Genomic DNA, 19,529 nt, shown 5'->3' on the forward strand with positions numbered 1-19,529 from the left:
GGCTGATACTGAGACATGATAACACAATAAATAAAAATAAACAATTTTATTTTAAAAAGATTTAATTGAAAAGTGAAAAGGATAAAACAAATAATTCCTTTTTGGCTTGTTTAGTTTGCACACTCACATTTCTGCTAAACACTGAATGAAATGTGTATTATCGTTTTATACACATACTCTCTTTTTCCCCTGAAAACCACCACCTTATTCACAAATTACCTTGAGTCCTTTAATTAATTTTGTTTGATCTTTTTGTCATTACAAAATGAAGACACTGTGTTTGATTTTCTTCATCCTACAAATGAAAGAGGAGCAGATGTGCTTTCTCAACAGTAGCTGATTGTGTCCAAGAAGGTGTCAAACCTGTTCACACTTGAGTTTCTATTTGGACTGTGGCTCGTCGGTCCAGACAGAGAGTCGAGTGTGACTCATTCTGACTGTCAGCTGCTGTCTCGTCTATAAAAATATCCATCGCCTTCAATTGTAACTGAATGTAAAGTTCAGTTTCAATTCGTGGCCTAGTTTATAAAACATCAGGATATCAGTTATATTCATCAATTATGTGCAAATTATTCTACACAACAAATTTGGAAATTTGACTTTTGAAATGTCTTTTTGCCTGAATGAAATACAAATCAGTGCTGTTATTCATTAATTATGAGACGTCTATATGAGATGGGTATAACAGGGGAGATGAAGGTTGGTGATGGTCAAATTCCTGGGGCAGTTTTGAGGCTATTTTACACTAGGAGCATTATTCAGTTGTAATTGTCTTTTTAATCAGACAGATCTGCTCACAACTAATTTTAGATTAAATTTTAAGATCAAATCACAGTATATTTTTTATGAATGAGGCCCTGAGGCTTTTATATCTGAGGTGTCTGCCGTCCCCCTTTTGTTCTCAGTAATGATCATGACAGTGTCTGCTGTTAAAAAAAAGACATTCAGCTGATTTCAAGAATATTTAAGTGGTTTAGACAGTGGCCTAATTAACAAGTGGAGTCTGCTGCATTGTCAGAAAATGAAACTTTTGTTTTCTCATTTTTACTGAGAACAAATGAGGAGCAGCATTTCATCACTGTGTGTCACCCCTCATGACTGATGCATTATTCTATATGACATTATTACACTATTACTGATCATATGAGAGCATATGAAGATTATAAAAAGGACATTTCTAAACATTCCTGGAGCCTTTAGCAGCTTAATAAAAAACATACTCAAACTAAATGGGAACCAGAGGGTAATTTAATAATCACACATGGAGAAATGGGAGATATTCAAACAGTGGAAAACAATCTTTCAATATTGATGAGACTTTAACTGGATGAATGTTATTTGTTTTGTTTTTTTGTACCCCTCCCCAAAAGATGTCTTATTCAAATCAGACCGACTGATGGAGAGCTTGTGGGAACAGGGATGCAAATCCCTCTCACAGGTTTTGAAGTTGTTCCTCTGTGGATCCATTGTGGACTAAAATTCATTAATTCTGTCTAAACAAAACTGTTTGAGTTTTGAGCTGATGCATTTGATTCAACCAGAGACATGTGAATGGAGGAAGAAGCCGAAATATTTGTTGTGAATATTGTTGGTGGCTTGAAAGAAATCCCTGATTAAGAAATGGCTTAAAAATACTTTGATGCATGGATGGACCAAAACATTAATGTAATGGAGAGAGTTATTTTTAACTTCAGAAACCCAGTGAGAGACAGCTTATCTGTGTAGAACTGGACAAAGTAGACGACAATTTTCAGACCAGATTTTGCGTAAATGTGAATCAGAAAGATTCCAGTTCATTCCTTAGGCTCCCACTGTTTATGTATATGGGTCTTTATAGTGTTAATTTTCTTTGTTTATGTATTTTGTGTTCATTCCGCTGCATGAATTTATATTAGTTTGTCTTGGAATTCCTTCTTTGATTTTGTTGTGAAATATTGAATAATTCAAAGACGTATTTAAATGAAAGTTTGGAAAATTTGTCTAAACTTTTTATAATCTAAAATATTACAAACTCTTAATCTTATTTTGTAAAGTAGCTGGTCAGGTTACATAGTGAAGAAGAAGTATAAAGTAGCATGAAATGGAAATACTCAAGTCAAGTACAAATACCTCAAAGCTATACATGAATACAATCCTTGACTAAATGTACTGCATTATTTTCCACCAATGGTTTGGATGGGACTATATAAATGAGATGTTAAGGGTGATTTGTCTTTATTAACTGACTATTAAAAAGGACATTACATTTTAACATTTTACCTTTTCTTGACAGAAGTATAAAGTGATACAAGAGCCACAAAATCCACAGGGAAAAAATAAAACATGGCGACATATACAGCCATAAAAAAGAAGCTTATGTATTCATTCAGCATCCAGCGCCCAGCCATGGCATTATAAAAAGCACATTCCTAATTACCTCTTAGCATATGAAAAACAACACAAAATAGCTTGAGCGCTGTGTGGGCGAGGCCAGAGGCCAACAGTACTGTAAATGGGCTTAAAAGGTGAGAAATGAAGGTGTGCATCAGTCCTCAGTATGCACACGCTTCACCGCATGTGAGAGGAATATTATTTACACTGTAAATGCAGGGTGATTCATAATTGAAAAGGGCAAATATGATGTACATTAGTTTTAGACAGAGCTGCACTACCTGGTAATCGAACAAACATACTCCAGCATTAAAATGGCATATGAACCAGGGTTGCTGGATGTAATAACAGCCCATTAAAGGAACAGTTACTTCTTAGTAGGCACCTAAAATTGTCCTCAAGATGATGTACCAGTCCATTAACAATAAAACCACGTCACGTCACCTCCACAGTGACTCAACCCGCTCAGAAGCACAACTTTTAAAAAAAGGACGATGGAGGCCATTTATCATTTCATTGTGCTTATACACCTGATGTACTTTTTGTTTCTTCAGAGCAATTTGGAGCAGAACATGTTCAAAGCCGAAGTCTGACAGATGTTAAAAAAGCCCAGCAGCTTGGTGAACATCTGCTATTAAGGCCTGTATGCTGGAAAGAGGATCCATTTAAACGGGATGATGATAACAGGTTGGATAAGGTTATTAAAAAGTAACCCAGCTATTAGCTTATATCTTTACAGGCTAATAGCTGTTCTGGGCTTTCAACTGTCTGTCACACTTGGAAAAAGTGCAGATTCAAATCATCACATAATGGAAAAAGTTTTCTACATACATAATGTAAAGTAATGACATTAGAGCTCCCCCATATTCAGACCATATTAATCAATCTTTCCCACAGGTTCAGATGACTCCAATAAGAGCAATGAAGATGCACGATAAAGTGCTGTTTCGTATCTGTTTATTTCAAATGTATTTCACAGGTAACAATACACTTCACAAAAACAAAGTCACTGTAAAAAACATGTTAAAATGATGTGACCCCGTCTTTTGGGATTAAAAAAGGCACATTTGTTTAGTATTTTGGTTCAGTTTCCCTCTTAATGTTTTCTCACTTAAAGTAGAAAGAGCAAATTAATATTGTTTTCAATTATGTTTTTTCCACTCATTTCATTTTCATGAGGAAAGGCTGGCAGCTTTAGCCTTATCTGATGGGATGTTTGTGCACAGAACAAAAGATGAGATGTGTACTGCAGACTGACTTTATCTAGAGCATATTGGATCGCTGTGAGGTGTCAAAGTCAAAATGCAAGGAACTAGAAGTAGTGATCCATCATCCTGTAACTGGACTGTAGCCTCACTTATGCAGGCTGGTTAAAACTGCGAGCTCCTTGCAGATTCTCAGTAGCCGCACTGGTTATCACTCGTGGTCCATGTAAACGAAAACGGTTTCACATCTGAAGTTATTGCTGGGTTTGTGTGGATTTGCAGAGTCACAAGGATACTGTGTGACAGTTTTGGTCCTGTTCAACCCATCTGCTTTCTTTTTCAGTATATATAAGGGAAGATCCTGTAGGGGACGCGTCGACAGTAGGTGTCCCATGCTAGTCCGTATTTGGCCCTGCACTGTCTCTCGTCACGAGCCTCTCGGTGAATCAGCAACACGGTGAAATATATGACATAGAAGTAAGGCAGCAGATGTGAGAATCCTACAGAAAAGAGAGGCATACATTGACTTGTAAGAGGGAGGACAAGGCTGGAAAATAGGAAACAGGAAAACAACATATCAAAGAAATATATTTATGATTCACTGATGAAATTATGAATTTCAAATGAGCATCAAAACAGAGAGAAGCTAACACCTTCTTTTTCTATTGACATCAGTGTTAATGATGTGAATAACATCAAGCATACATCCTCCTCTGCACTTTTTAAAATTTCAGTCTGTATCATACAAAAGCACCACTGAATACCAGTTTGATTAAGCTCATAATGTTGATTCATCTCAGTGGTCATTTTTTGAGGCCACACTTTAAAGTGATTTTGAGCAAATATCCTCTCGTCTTTCAGTCAGTGTTTCTGCAGACCGCTGTGCGAACACTGTTGCTCTCTGCCAGTGCAGCTTTCATCTGTCTGGAATGTGCCGTCATGGTTTTTTTTTTTTTTCCTTTGAGTGCATAATTTAGCAGTTGATGACTTTTGCTGCAGCAATTAAAGCAGAAACAGCTGTACATCTCAATTACAAAGGCAGCTACACAAGTGAGTCACGTAAAGTTGAATACCAATGAGCTCTATGTGTCAGCTGTAACAAAAGTCTGACAGTCACCATTTTTAGGAGGGATTCATGGGAACATGAGGCAGTTTACAGCAGAACAAAGACAGATTGTTGCGGCCTTCATTTATTCTGCATCAGTATTAAACACAGTATAATTACGTTATGAGGACAGGAAGGAAATCTGGAAAATTCACAATGGCTGGGGCTGGCTTTCAAACACTTTTTCGCTACAACCACTATGGCTACAACTGTTAGAACCTGTATAGTAAAACAGTCATGGTGTAGGCACTAGTGCTGAAAAGCACTTTAACTAAAAGACACTTAATATTGCAAACCTAAAGCCTTTAAACTGACTGTTTAGATGAATCAACACATCTGACAGTCTCAACAAAAACTGAACATTAAGAGCTTCCCTAAGCTCTCCTAGTGTTTGCTGCAGGGCTGCGGTATCTTACTGTACGTTATTTCTGTTATTTTGTCCACCCACTGTGCAGATGGAGAGTAGTGACCGAAGGATCCGCAGAGAGGTGCATGTTCATTTCTTAAAATGTGTTGTCATCCACTTGAATGGCACGCACGGGTCAGAATGAAGTGATATATGTTTCAGATAAAAATCTGCTCCACTGCTTGAAATGTGTTCAGATCATGTCACTAACAAATCTGTCTATTCTAATGATAAATATGGTTGGAAATGATTAATACTCAGCCTGACATCGATCTTATCTATCACTTCATCCACAAACGAGCCTGTAGCTTTTAGCTGTCTTACCACATGGCAGGGACCACGCCAGGGCCATGAGGAGGTCACCGAGGTAATTGGGATGACGAACGAGACCCCACCAACCGGACACCAGCAACCGCTTCCCTGTTGCTGTGGCGATAGTCTCCAGCCCTGCAAGTTAAGTTGTAGAGAAGGAGGATATTTCTGAGCAACATGTGCAAGTCAACTCAGAGATCAACTCCTTCTCCATTCTGATACAGAGAGGAAATGTATTTAATCTGTCCTTCGTACATACAGCATGGGTTGAGAGGCATTATTAGAAATAAGAGGAGTGTATTTGTGATGATATTTGAGAAAATCTGAAATATAAACTGACCTGCAACACTTGGATGTGAAGGGTCTCGCCTGAACTGGTTTTTCTGTGAGTTGGATTTTCTGAAAATGTAATATCCAAAACCTGATGGCAAAGAGAAAAAGTGTTAACATCACCATAGTTAACCATGAAACACAGCATTTTACAGCCTCATGAAGAAGAACTAACACACGGTTACCATTCAGTGCTATAATAGCTGCAGCTCCGAGTGAACTTAGGGCCTGCGGGTGCACGACCAGGAAGGCTGCCTGCAGGCCGTATGTGAAGGGGACCCAGGCCAGGTCTCCAAAGACCAGCATGAAGCCGAAACCATCGTGCACAATGTCCATGGTTGTAAGAACAGCCTCCTGTTAAAACACAATGAAGCATGAGATTAAGCCAAATTCAAATGATTATAGTTAAAAGTACAAAGACAGAAGGTTAAAATCTCTGTTTTGAAATGAGAATCGAGGTGTGACACTGTTGACCCCTCACCTCGTTCCACAGAGCGTCTCCCACATACAGCAGCTGGAAACTGTTGACCAGTATCATGGCGAGGGAGGGGGATCCTCGAAGCTCAACTTCTTTCATCAGCATGCCCAAGTTTATGACCACCTGAGGAAGGAGGAAGTGAATACTGATCATCACTGGTATGGCTTGTGTGTTTTACCTGAACTTCCCAAGTCTTGTCAAAGCAACAGCCCATAACCCAGAGGTTTATATAAATGATCGCAGGTGATGTGCTGCAGTCTCCAGTGAACATTTCAGACAGGGCCCAATCAAATTTCTGTCAATCGACTAATCGATTTATTGACTAATTGTTGCAGCTTCAGTGGTCACCCATGTTTTTTTCCTGCAAAGTGACACATGATCGAAACCCAACTGCTGAAGCCGCAGTATTTTCTTTAGACCTGGACCCTCAGTGCCTGAACTGATTCCACACAGAGCTGCTATTAAATAAAACATTTTCTACAAAAAAGTTTTTCTATTCAAGGAAAAAGTCAAGTAATGCCTCCATGACATGAGAACACAATGCTGATTTAGAAGTCCATATGTTGGGATCATGAAAACTCTGACCTTACTGCATAATACCAGCAGGATTGGTCGTTGTGTAAATAGATGAAGAATCATGTTTACGTCACTGGACAGGGAAGTACTGTTTCCATTATGTTTGAATAAAGACAAGTAGTTGTGCTCCTGGAAAAGTCACATCACACATTCATTAACATCTGAGTCGATCATAGATATAAACGCACCAGATTATAAATATTTCCAGGACTTTCAACAACAGGTCTTTACTTCAAACTGCTCTTCTACATGATGCTGATTTATATCTAAATAATATCTCATAATTTTCATGCAATCCATTAAATTAAATTTGGGGCTCTTAAACACCCTTAAAATATTCATTATTTATTTAGAAGATTAGCAGCAATTGTAAGACTCTGAATATTGAAAGTAAATAGTTTTAACATGCTACAGGAAATGAAAATCTCCCACACACTGTCTGTAGCCAGTTGGTGGAAGCTTTTTCTGTCCTCTCCTACGCTCATGGCTTTAAAGCATTCAGATGTGCAAAGGTTTTACTGTTTACACTGTAAATACAAAAAAACAAACAAAAAAAAAAATACTTGCAATAAAGGACCCATTATATTTCCCAGCATGACTCAATCCTTCTACTGTCCATACTGTTTTTTGTGACGAGTGAAGATAAAGGGAGCCTTGTTGTAATTCTTGTTTTAATTCTTACATGTACCTCTCACCGCAAAATCTATTTTCTGTCTTATTTGGTGTGATGACTCAGACTCAGATGCTGGTGTGCACCCCTGTCCTCCAACAAATCTCTCACTGTGTCAGGTCATCAGGGAGAAAAGTTTCTGATTCTGACTGTGTCACATTATAGTGGACGATCGGAGGAGAGCAACATCGCCCCCTGTTGGTCCTGCTGGGTTCATATCAATGTTAACTAATGTATACAAGGATGTATCTTATTATTTACACTTACATATAAAGCGAAATATTTCAAAAATATTCTATTTTAAGCAGTTTACCCCAAATGTTGCAACATATTTATATGCACATCAGCTTAGTGCTTTAAAAAGGAAATTACAGTCTCTTGATTTAACCATGTCACATTGTTTTCTTTCTGCTGTTTTACTGCACTGTGCACAGCGAGGACTCAATACATTTCTGTGTAAACTATTAAAGGAAATTCAATGAAACTGCTCTTGGCATTTGGACAATGACAGTTTTCCAATTTTTGGCTTCAGGATATGATACAGTACATTTGTTCCTTTTACCTGAAGCATTTATCAGTGTCTGGATTTTCAAATGATCAGTTCACTCCAGCAGGTCAACTCACCCAGCCAATCAGACCTGGTCTGAGCTCGCAGAAATATTTCAGGTCAAAGTCTCCGATCCGAGGATTTAACTCCCGTCCAATGAAAAAGTCATAGAGGGGATTTCCTAAACAAAACAGAGTGATTAATGTTTTTTACAAAAAAAATACACAGGAGGATCAGAATTACAGTAGAATTCTGTTGTTATATTATTCTTATATTGTTCTTATATATCACCTAATGTGAGCGTATACATTTTTGCGACATTTATGAGTTGTTTTTCGAAATTCATGTGTTTCCATTACATGCTTTTAAGTTTGTAAATTCAAACTGTGCATTAGGCAGGTTAATGGAAACGCACCTAATGACAATCACCATGTTTATCATCATTTGTCTAGCGACATCACTTCCTGAGGATTTCATGCCAGCATTTGGTTATTAGTGCTAAACAGTACACAGGAAGCAGATGAGACTGTCATTAGTTTTGAAGGAATCTAGTCACAAAACAAAGAAAGTTTTTTAAATTGTTTTATTTTATTGTATTTTATTATTTAATTTTTCCTGCTTTTCATTTTTTTAAGTTTGACAGCACAGCCCTACAAACAAAGGGCTCAGCTTACTTGAAAGAGCGTGTTCACTTTATGCCTGATGCCCAGAGGCTCCTGTAGAGCTTGGCTGTTAGATAGCCACCCATAGGAATACTAAAATCCTCCACAAACAATAAAACAAGCTTACAGATGCACAGTACATGACCAGTAGCTTTTTTAAACCAGTATTTTAGGGTGGATTCTTCCTTTAATGATGAAGCTCAGCTCTCACCTGTGTTGCCCCCCAAAGCGAGAGCATGGGAAGGTGCCCAAAAGGAGCGGATGTAGAGGTAGACGGAGAGCAGGAATGACACTGCTATTGCACACACTGCCAGAGGCAACAGCAGCTCAAACAGATACCCAAGAGGAGCCCCGAGCCCCAGCAACAACATCAGCAACACGCCGCTGATGCACAGGCCATGAAAACCTGAGAGAAAGCAACAAACAAAACTAAATGTTGTAGCCTTGGGCAGAGAGATAAGCAGACTGACAGAGGCTGGTATTAAAAAAACTGGTAAAAGTTGTAAAGTGGGACTTCAGATTGTGTTACTTCAATAACTTTAGCTCAAGGTCAGAGCAGGCAGAGAGTGTAGAGGTTAAACGAAAGGATACATAGAGAAACATGCTTTTGAATGTTCCTCAAAATTAAATGTAGTAATGAAAATGTGAATTTTACAATAGTGAAGCTTTAAAAATTTGAACAAATCATTTGCAATCAAAATGTATGAAACACTCTAGCATAGCCGTTAAATACTACAGCTATTATAATATCCACACATCCAAAAATAAAAACTATATATTAAAAAAAAGTGATGCAACTGGGGCTGAACGATATGCAAAAAATCATATTGCTTATTCATTGCGATATGAGTCATGATTTCAGTTGGAATAATCATTTTTGCTTTTCATTTTCACTGAAAGAATTTAATTGATTTTTGTTAGGGCCTGTACCAAACAAGCATCTGGAGAATATGATTCCTAGGCCGGGGCATGTCTGTAGCACCACCATGCTTACGGTGTTAACAATGCACAACACTGTTGTGACACATTTTGCCTTTATCAAAAAAATGTGCAGCTCCTGCGATTTGGATATTGTACTTGGCCATATTGCAATTTTGATTATATTTCGATTAATTGTGCTCTAATTGTAACATATGTTTTTACTGATCAATGCCACTAAAGTCTATTGTTGTCTCCCCAAACCCAACCATACCATTTATGGGATACTTGAGGCGTGTCCCATCCCTCAGGACTAATCCTTCAGACACCTGCAGGAAAATTAAAAAAAAAGTTTTTAGGAAATATTTTAAATCTGAACACACTAATTATACCCTGCATATATATTAACAACTGGAAGAGTCATAAGGTTAGTCAAAGCATATTAATCTAATATTTGAGTCAAAGGTTAAAAAAATCAAAATTGTGCAATACATGTACAGCTTTGTGTTTATATGCATATTACATGGCGTCATGCTAGGATGTTGTGACATGTGTATTACATTACATATGAGCATGTCAAAAGCAAACATGATGATGCATTAAAAGCAGCAGACTGAAGAGAATGAAGGCAAATTGAACATGATGTTGTCTTGTAATTGAACTTGTGATCACACTAATTTTGTTAGTTTTTAATTACAATTTGCTTGGAATAATATGATCATTTAATCACAATTTCAATAACAGTTGACCAACAATATGATTTCATTCATCTGTAATAATTATCATCCTACAGCATCAAAAATCAATGTTTATTATTGATTATAGAGTACTTGGGTTTACTTGAACCCATAACAGATGATTCCATGGCCGGTCATATCAAATCACAGCTAGTTTTAATGTAGGTTTAACCCTGAACCAGACTGATGAACGTGTTAGTACCTTTCCTACTGGCATCAAATAGAGGAGGGCATGCAGACCGATCCATCCCAAAATAAGCACCAGGGCCAGAGGGTCCCACAGCTGATCAGTGGAGGGGAGGGAAGGGGGCCACTGGAGAACAGAGGCCTCAGGGGATCGACTCACGCAGATCAGGAACAGCACCGTCAACGGAAGAAAGATGGGAATGCATACGGCACCTTGGACACGAATACAAATTCAAGTGAGACGACAGACTGGGTGTGTGATCAGACTGACACGGCCGAGCAGCAGCTAGAGACACTGAAGATACAAAAATGAGTGAAACAGCATCACATGGAAAACTGAATAATGGAGCACATCTGGCCAGTGAGGCTGTTGCATCTGATTAATATTACAAATGTATGTTAACTGTGAGTAATTTAAAGCATCTCAAACAACCACGCAGTAGAAAAACAATTAGATTCACTGTCTGTATGGGTGCAACAAAACTCCTGGTTCAGTTCAGCGTTGTCAGATCTCATCTGTCGAAGCTAAACGTGATTTTACTTTAAAAACAACTGGAAAGGAAATTGGATGTGATACTTAATCCAAGTAACACAGCAGGAAATGAAGCACAGCCAGTAAAATCACACACACACACACACACACAGAAGCTCATTTCATTTCATGTCTGCAATGACAAATCTGACTCAGGTGGCTGTGATTACATGACACACTACATAACAGTGTCGTTGAATCACAAATAGTAAAGTGGTATAAATGTTCTTTCTGGGTGTTAACACCACCATCTTTTATGTTACTATGTATCTTCCTTTCTTCCTGAAATCACCTTTTACTCACTAACAAATACATGAAACTCTTGAACATGTTTCACTTGCGCTGCAGTTTGTATAAAAAAGCAGGGTTGTAATAATTCTGCACTCACCATTTGTAAATATAAGTATGAACAAGTGACACATGGTATGCAGCGTGGTGGTTGTGGTAATGTAAAGGCAAAACATCTCAGATAAAATGAAATTGGAAGCACTGAGGTGAGATGCGCTGCTGTGACTCACCCAGGGTTCCTCCAAACTCCCTCTCCGTGTCCTGTGAAGATCTGTGTTTGGCTGCTTGACTGTGTGGCTTCATTGTTGGTCTCCTGAAAATATAGAGGCAAATACAGTTCAGTCAAAATAAACACATTTGAGGAACAAATAAACACCAGTAAATAGATTGCAATGCTAATTGGTAAAAAGACACAAGTAATAGCAAAGAAACACACCCTTCTGATGATGTTGAGTTATTAAAAAAATGAATGAATCTTATCTGACAATTACAGTAATCCTTAGATTAATCTGCAATAAAACTTATTGCAATTAACCTCTGAATCTTACATATTAACACCCAGTGTTCCTCTTTAAAGAGGCCATAAAAGGTTTCAGCGTAACCTCTGACCTCAGCACAGTGTAAGTCTCCTTACAAATGAACACGAATCCAGTTAAAAGTAGTGGTGCAAAGTAAATAAGCACATTCAAGTTCTGCAGTCAAGTACAACCCTGAGGTGTGTGTACTTTACCGAAGTGTTTTCAATTTATGCTACTATGTACTTTATACACCACTCCACTATGAACAACTACAGTTAGTAGTGATGTTGATTTTACATACTGTACTAAATATATGACGCATGATTAAAGATAAAAGGTGATGAATTCCTTCACTGGCATCTTTAAAACTGAACTAATGGGAATGAAACAGTTTTGGATTGGGTTGGGTCAGTGAGACAGATATACAGTTCAAAGTAGCTTCACTCATTCAGCTCCATTAACATGCCGCTTACCTGTGAAGGTAACTCTTAATGTAGCTATCATCCGACAACACACATAAATAAATAAACAGAAATGTTTTTTTTTCACATTATGTGAAATCATTTACATTGGTACAGTGGTGTTGTATTTCTGCGCCTGCTGTCGTGGCTTCGCCCACAGTCTGTATGGTTTCACCGAGACAAAGTTCAGGTCGTTGTTAGTTCCCGTGTCCGCGCGGTGACACCTGTGTTATGAAGCGTTCACCTTTACCTGTTGAAGCTGAAATGATCTGAACGCAGGAGAAACAAAGGCTTCGCACTGAAACACGGCGTGTGTGAGGAGTGAAAGGCTGCAGGTGTAGTGTCTTACCGGTGTATGACGGGGAGGTGCAGACACATCAATGCAACTCCTGTGCATCCATCCAGCAGCCTGCAGAGAGACACGCCCCCCGACCTACGTCTTTCCGCACGAAGTTGTGTCTCAGCCAATCAGATCCCTCGGCGGTCATCAGAAGAGGGTGGAGAGAAGAGGGTCTAGCCAATCACATCAGCTCCTCAGGTGGCGACAGTCAACTGTACGCTACACTGGAGAACGGCTGCAGTTGTTGTGAAACACCTGAATTACATTGTTATTAACTTGTTATATTGTTGGAGATAAAAGACTAAAACCTGTCAACACTGAGGCTGCAACTGCAAAAATGTGTGTAATTACAATACTCTGTGTTTTTACTATGGGACTCCTCTAGTTTGGTAAAGGAAGAAACACACATTTTGAATCTCACATTCATTCACTTTTATTGTGGACACACATTTAAACCATTTCTAAACATGTTAAACTGTGTAAGACATGCACAGAAAACCGAGTCAGCCTGAAGGCAGGAGATGTGCAAGTCTGCTGTAGTTACTTTAGTGTTAGACAAGAACGACATAATCAGATGACATTCAGACTGCAAATGATTCAGCAAAAGATGCCTGAGAGAATTTATTAATACATGAGATTTCCACCAGACACAACTTTTCTCTTTAATCATTCAGATTCTGTATTCACATTAAACACATTTCCTTCAAGGGGAACATGTCCTTACAAGTTTATCTTGTACCAAGGATACAAGGGTTTCTCCTCTCATATTTTATGATTGGTAAATGATAACTAGAATATTAAACCAGAGTACTAGAGGCTTGTTATGCTCTTAGTAGGGCAAGTGCGTGGAATGAAATATACATTTGCCCCAAATTCACTGTCAGTTTGTGCTTCAAACACGAGAATATACTGTTAATGCAGTTTCACTGTTTTTGTCATTGAGGACTGTAATAACTGGGATTTAACTGACTTATGACAGGAGTATTGAGCTCTTAACAAATGTTAATGAGCATGAGTGCACAACAGCAGCTTTACAGTAAAATTTAGACCATGTAAACTGATTCTAATCAGTAAATTTGGCATTAACAGTAATTGTGTAACCGAAAGAGCGTTTCAAGTGGATGTACGATTCCAGTGTATATTGTAATTCTGTGTTTAGCATGGACTATCTGGCCATGCTGCACTTTGAGCCTTAACCTCGTTCACAGATGACTTCGATCACACTCTGCTCCATCGGGGCAGGATCCAGGCAGCGGTGGGCGGAGCTCCCCACTATCTCATCCAGCAGGAAGTGTACAAGGTTCTCATCGGAGACAAAGCGCCACAGGTACATCTGCAGGTAGTGGCAGTCCACCTGGATCTGCTGCAGCCCGTAGCGGCCGAAGGTGCGCAGGCGGACACACTCCAGGAACGTCTTTAAACTGATTTTTATGATTCCCGTCATCACAGAGACCTGGGGGAGCGGAAAGGCGTGTGAGAGATGTTTCTCACTGAAGACTACATTAAGATTAAGAACAGGGATCTGCACTCACCTTGTTGAACTCCACTGAGCTGAAGATGTCTATCCTCTCAGAAAACAGCTTGTGTATGTTGCTCAGTAGGTTGGTATCCATGGGAGCACTGCAGGCAGACGAAGGACAAATCACTCCAGTAAATCAACAATTAAACCAATGACCTTATTTTCATGATTAGAGACATCTCAATAGCAATTTTCTCCCCTGCGATGAAAGCGAAGGAGGTAATACAGATTAGTAGCATGTGTCTGTTTCACACACCACATTTTAACAAGCCACTCATGTGTCAATATTTATCATTACTTCATCCTGGCATTTTCAAAAAGACTGAATAATGGGACAAAACGAAGATCTTAAACGTCAGTATAATTATCTCTACATCATGCACTACACTGCAAAATGTTTAATTATCTTGGATGTTGAAGAATGGTAATTAAAACTGTTGCCACACAATAATGATTTCATCTGTGATACTGTTCAAGCAGACATTTGCAGTTGCATCGCAAAGTGTAAATGAAAACATGCAGCTGTCACTGAACACTGTTTCGTTGCAGTATGAAGTGGCTGTCTGCAATAATGAAATGCAAAAAAAAAAGAAAAAAAATGTAGTTTCAGCCACAAAACAGACATTTACACATCAAAGACTATGGACTTAAAACAACATATGTATCTACTATGATTAAGTGATTAATGTTCTTGCAGTGAAAATCACTCATCTTTGCAATGACAGCATAAAGGGTAGTGAAGGATCTTGGTTTCAGATCTAAGGAAAAGCTGCAGTGATGTGCCTCAGACTTACATATCTTACATTTAAGTTATGCATCTCACACATCAGAGAAACTCACTAAACGGAGTCAGAGTCAGCCACATGCACATGCAACACACACCAGCAACAAAAATTAATACATGCACGACTTCATCCTTCTGTCCCTGAGAGTGTCTGATATATTGTCAAAAAAACAAACAAAACCACAACTGCTGGAGGACTCTCCTCCGTCTCCCCTCTTCACTGCTCTGTTCGCAGCTTATTTACCTGGGAGTGTAGCTGGCAGCGTAGCGCGCTTGCTGCCTGGAGCTGCTGTAGACAGAGAAAGTCCTTTTGCTGGAGTCGCTGCTGTGCGCTTTCCTCACACCCTCTTCATACAGAAGTCCAACCTACGGTGGAGCCCACAAGGTTCATCAGACAGGCTGCTCACACATGCTGATGAGAGCATTGTGACTGGACTGGAAGACGTGGTGCGGTTGATGATGTGGTGATTAACAAAAGTTTTACCTGCACATCAATCGAGGTGGTGTCCTCTACTACTCTCTTCATCACAGCTCGCACATTTCGTGGCTCAATGGTGTTGACCCAGTCTCGCGTTTCGACGCTCTTCCTTAGCATCTGGGAGATAATCAGGCCCTGAACCTGCAAAAACAAACCACAAAATACACTGATCTGTGAGAACTGGAAGTATTCTCATGTATCGATGTTTCTGTTTTGCCTCAGTAAGAAAAATGAGTCAGTGAAGGTTCCTGGTGAAAACCTACCTTGACATAATGGTTCAGCAGTTTCTGCGCGGCCTCCCTGGCCTCTGCACATAAACTTGTGACAGGTGTTACAGGACTGTGGTGCTGAGAGAGGACAAAAACAGGAATAGCTGTAGTTAGGGGGCAGTGAAATCACTTTTAAGAGTGAACTATGCTGAGTTTTTGAAAATACATTCAGAAATGATATTCTGCATTGATATGGTGACAATCCATTTACCTGCACAAGGAACTGTTCATCTGTGAGTGTGAGTATGTAGGAGATGGTAGAGGTTTCGTAGTCCAAGCAGAGGCGAGACAGCAGCAACAGAAGGGCTGGAGGAGTTGAACCTCCTTTGTCTCCCGCGCTCTCACAGAACTGGCGAGAAGACTGGCACACAAACTTTATAAAGCTCACCACCAGGCTCTCACGTACTCCCTGACTGCAGAATTCACCCTGCGAGGAGAAAACAGACAGAGAGGATGGCCACTGTTACTATGCAGAAACAAAACAGAAGGTTACAGTTACACAGGAAGTCACAAATTAACCATTTATTTACTCCCGTAAAAAAACCCATTGTTTTATCAATCCCTGTGTGTTTAGTTGTGCTTTTAGCTACTAGAGTTTTAGCTCATATTGGGTAGAGCAGAAAATGATTTATTTTAGTAAAATCTGTTCATTTAATGGAAAATTAACAAAAAAAAACAATTCACCTTGAAGTACGGCTTGTTGGAGAATGTAATGTCCTTAGCTGTGAAGAGATGCACTGATGCCAGCACTGACTTAATCTGATTGAGAATTGAGGCTGACAGGGAGGAGAGCAGCTCTGGCAGGCTGGTTGGAGCATCTCTACCAGAGGCCGGCCCTCCTAGAAGAGCCCCGCCTCCAGCCACCGAAGCACCAGCCACAGAGAGCCGAGGCGTGGCCAGGGCCTGCCTCACATCTGTCAAACTGTCCATGTAGAAACTCTGCAGAGCAGAGAGGTACTGCTTGACTCGCTCTGTTGCCGCCCGAATCACAATCTCAGTGCCCTTGTTTGGCACAGCCGAGCCTGGCAGCAGTTTGGCCACAGCCTGAAGTCTGCGGTGGAAGCGGTCGAGCGCGCGGACCAAGAGGGAGTTATCTCCAACCCCTTTCTCCTCTTGTATCCTCCGCTCAACAAGGGAGAAATACCGAGCTGCCAGGTCATCCACAAAGACATGCAGCTTGCCATTTGCCATCTGTGGGATATTTTTGGACGCTAGCTCTCCTGTCTGAGCGTGATTGATAAAAAGTTCTTGATAGGATGTAATTACTAGACATAAGCTGCTGACAAATTCGTTGCAGCCACGGTCGATGAATTCCAGGATGTCAGTGTTTGAGGTGGGGGAAGGTAGAGTGCTCGTTTTAGGGGAGCTATCAGTCGGAGATCCAACACCTGCTGTCAACAACGACCCACGTGCAGAAGCATCTTTCACAGCTGAGGCAGAAGGGTACGGTCTTATCTCTGCTTCCAGGCCCTGGAGGTCTGAGTCAAGTCGAGATTGTGCATGGCTCAGGAATTTATCACAGAGCTCCTCCGCTGGCTCATCCAACTGTAGCAGCAGCTCCACACACTCTGATAAATCTTTGGCACTTGACCCACCGTCCCTGTGAGCCCAACAAAACGGATAGAAACAGTTGATGCACTAGAAACATATAAATTACACACAAATAAAGCTTAATACTGTGAAAGTGCCCATATTCAGAAACTGTGCCTTAAAACGAACAGCCAGGACTTCTGAAACTTTGTGATATCACAAAGCACCACTGTCACCCATGCCCCAAGCCCAGTCCACCCGGCTCCACCATCCAGTCTTGCAAGATTTAGTTTCTTCAAGATTTGGTGTTTATGTGAAATCTGCTATATTTTTATTTGATCACTTAGAAAACAGTCAGCCAATCAGAAGAGAGGCTTCTTATGGATATCAAAATTTCAAATAAAACAAGGTAAAAGTGTAAAATATGGAATCTTTAATCTTTATTTCTGTGGTTTGGATTTATCTGTGTGCACAATTGTCATTGCAGCTGTAAACATGACTCTTTAGTGTCATGTTCCCTCACAGTGGCAACTCTAATTTGAATATAGATTCAGAAATTCCTACCTGAACTTCTGCCGCAGCTCCTGTGCCAGCTTGTCCATGATGGCGTGACAGTCGTCCTGAATTCCCTTGAAGGAGGGCAGGTGGCTGTACTGCTGCAGCACACAGCGGGCACGGCGGTGGGAGCTGACTGCCTGAGCATAGGCCTGCAGCTCCAGACACTTATTCAATCTGGCAGGCAGCTCAAACAGAAACTGCAGCTTCCTTAAAAGTGTGTGAACCCCTGCAGTGAGACAAAATAAAAGTGAAAATAACCATCATGAAGCCCCCACCGCCACCAGGTTTGACTCAACTAAAGAAAGTCCAGGTTATGTCTCACCTGACAGTTTTGTAATCTGTGCGTGCTGGTCTTGAAGAGTGCCACTGATAGAAGCACTGAACTCTGTGATTGCCGCCATGTTAGCAGACAGACAGTCCATTTCATCTTCCATCTTTTTGAAGTCATTCTTCATCTTCCTTATGGTGTCTAGAAAAAACACAGAAGGGTGACTCAGGGTTTGCACAATTCAACAAGAATTGAGATCTCAAGAGTAAGTGAGATGTTCTCTCACCTGTAGCAGATATGAACTTGTTGTAGTTTTCATACACCAGTGTCTGCATGTCACTGTCCAGTGAGCGGATCTGCTTGACCATGCAGGTCTCCTGGTCCATCAGCTCCGCAAGGGAGCACTCTCTTCTAAGCTGCATTTGGGCACAAGACAAACACCAGTCACATTTGAGAAAAGTCGATGTGAAATAAAACACAGGATGAAATGACACACTTTAATGAACATATAGTTTTTTTATGCATAAAGAAGATTTCCTATTGACTGGTTCAACCAAAGCACTGTCAAATCATTATACACGGTCAGGGAATGTGTGTACATTCAACCACCACTATTACCCTGCAAAAACAGAGTACCTGCCCACTTCAATCTCTGTCACCTCTTGAAATATAAAGTCAGCCGAATAAGCACAGGTTGTATTTCCTACTTAGTTTTGTGTTTCTTCTGGAAGCACAACTGTCTATATCTGTCTGTCTATATCCATAGTGTGTGGCACATCGAAGGATTTCCTTTTACTGAAAAATCATAACTATTTCCTAGTGATGGCCACAGCAACAGAAAGGCTTCATTTATATCCAAATGTCTCTTATTTAACAGCATGTATAGATGTTAATGGAGTTGTAACCTTTGCAGTTCCATGTAACACTGGTACTTGCTACAATAACACACAGTGCAGAGGTTATTAAGTGAGTAATATGACACTGTACACAGGTGATATGACAGCAGACGTCCCTCACCTTGTTGAGGTAGAGCTCGGGGTCAAATTGAGGCCCGTTGATGTCGCAGGGATCCAGGGACTCCGGCTGCTCCCCGGCCTTTCCTTCCTCATTCAGCCCGTAGTAGAGCTTCAGCATCCCGTGCACTCTACGCCTCCTGTCGGGGCCACCGTCCTCCGACACCGCCACCGTGCCGTCCGCCTCCCCATCCATACCGAGCTCCGGCCAGCTGAGAAACGTAGAAGTAAAACGACGATAAACAAAGATGACAGGCGTCCAGCTGGCAGGAGACAGCTCTCAACCGGCTCCTGCACACGGACCTTCTCGCTCAGAGGTGACTGATATCCGTGTAGCTTAGCTGTCTGCCAATATTAATAAGGTTTTTCAGATTAACTAGAAAATGTCATATTTCTGCTGAAACACAGAAAACTGTCTTGGAAACGTAACCGTTTCCGGGTGTGTAGCCTATCCGGTGTCACGTCGTCA

General features: G+C 40.4%; 2 protein-coding genes across 5 annotated transcripts; both read right to left on the bottom strand.

Moving 5' to 3' along the window:
- Nucleotides 1–3,310: 3,310 nt before the first annotated feature.
- Nucleotides 3,311–12,736, bottom strand: tm7sf2 (transmembrane 7 superfamily member 2). Of its 4 annotated transcripts, none has more exons than XM_071461262.1 (11): nt 12,651–12,736; nt 11,553–11,635; nt 10,519–10,715; nt 9,854–9,908; nt 8,873–9,067; nt 8,077–8,180; nt 6,210–6,329; nt 5,914–6,082; nt 5,739–5,819; nt 5,411–5,533; nt 3,311–4,075 (listed from the first exon to the last, which is right to left on the bottom strand). In XM_071461262.1, the coding sequence occupies exons 1-11, from the start codon at nt 12,677–12,679 to the stop codon at nt 3,915–3,917; spliced, it is 1,317 nt and encodes a 438-aa protein (XP_071317363.1). In that variant the 5' UTR covers nt 12,680–12,736; the 3' UTR covers nt 3,311–3,914. The 4 variants fall into 4 exon arrangements, with proteins under 4 accessions (XP_071317363.1, XP_071317366.1, XP_071317365.1 ...); XM_071461265.1 differs by having other exon boundaries at nt 12,314–12,713; XM_071461264.1 differs by having other exon boundaries at nt 12,552–12,678.
- Nucleotides 12,737–13,058: 322 nt separating this feature from the next.
- Nucleotides 13,059–19,505, bottom strand: vps51 (VPS51 subunit of GARP complex). Its single transcript, XM_071461191.1, has 11 exons — nt 19,065–19,505; nt 18,334–18,463; nt 18,102–18,248; nt 17,786–18,005; nt 16,376–17,291; nt 15,903–16,118; nt 15,686–15,769; nt 15,429–15,563; nt 15,189–15,310; nt 14,174–14,261; nt 13,059–14,094 (listed from the first exon to the last, which is right to left on the bottom strand). The coding sequence occupies exons 1-11, from the start codon at nt 19,254–19,256 to the stop codon at nt 13,834–13,836; spliced, it is 2,511 nt and encodes an 836-aa protein (XP_071317292.1). The 5' UTR covers nt 19,257–19,505; the 3' UTR covers nt 13,059–13,833.
- Between the last annotated feature and the right edge of the window lie 24 nt (nt 19,506–19,529).

The sequence above is a fragment of the Trachinotus anak genome, unplaced genomic scaffold (assembly GCF_046630095.1).
Source record: "Trachinotus anak isolate AG129_WGS33_773 ecotype Australia unplaced genomic scaffold, CSIRO_AGI_Tana_v1 ptg000024l, whole genome shotgun sequence".
Taxonomy (NCBI): domain Eukaryota; kingdom Metazoa; phylum Chordata; class Actinopteri; order Carangiformes; family Carangidae; genus Trachinotus; species Trachinotus anak.

Coding starts and splice junctions, on each gene's coding strand:
- tm7sf2 (XM_071461262.1), bottom strand. CDS start 12,679: ATGTGTCTGCACCTCCCCGTCATACACCG. Junction 9,909..10,518: donor ATTTGATGCCAGTAGGAAAG/GTACTAACACGT, acceptor ATTTTCCTGCAG/GTGTCTGAAGGATTAGTCCT. Junction 6,330..8,076: donor GACCAGGTCTGATTGGCTGG/GTGAGTTGACCT, acceptor CTCCTTCCTCAG/GTGGTCATAAACTTGGGCAT.
- vps51 (XM_071461191.1), bottom strand. CDS start 19,256: ATGGATGGGGAGGCGGACGGCACGGTGGCGGTGTCGGAGGACGGTGGC. Junction 18,249..18,333: donor CAAGTTCATATCTGCTACAG/GTGAGAGAACAT, acceptor TGTTTTTTCTAG/ACACCATAAGGAAGATGAAG. Junction 15,564..15,685: donor TGCTGAACCATTATGTCAAG/GTAGGTTTTCAC, acceptor TTGTTTTTGCAG/GTTCAGGGCCTGATTATCTC.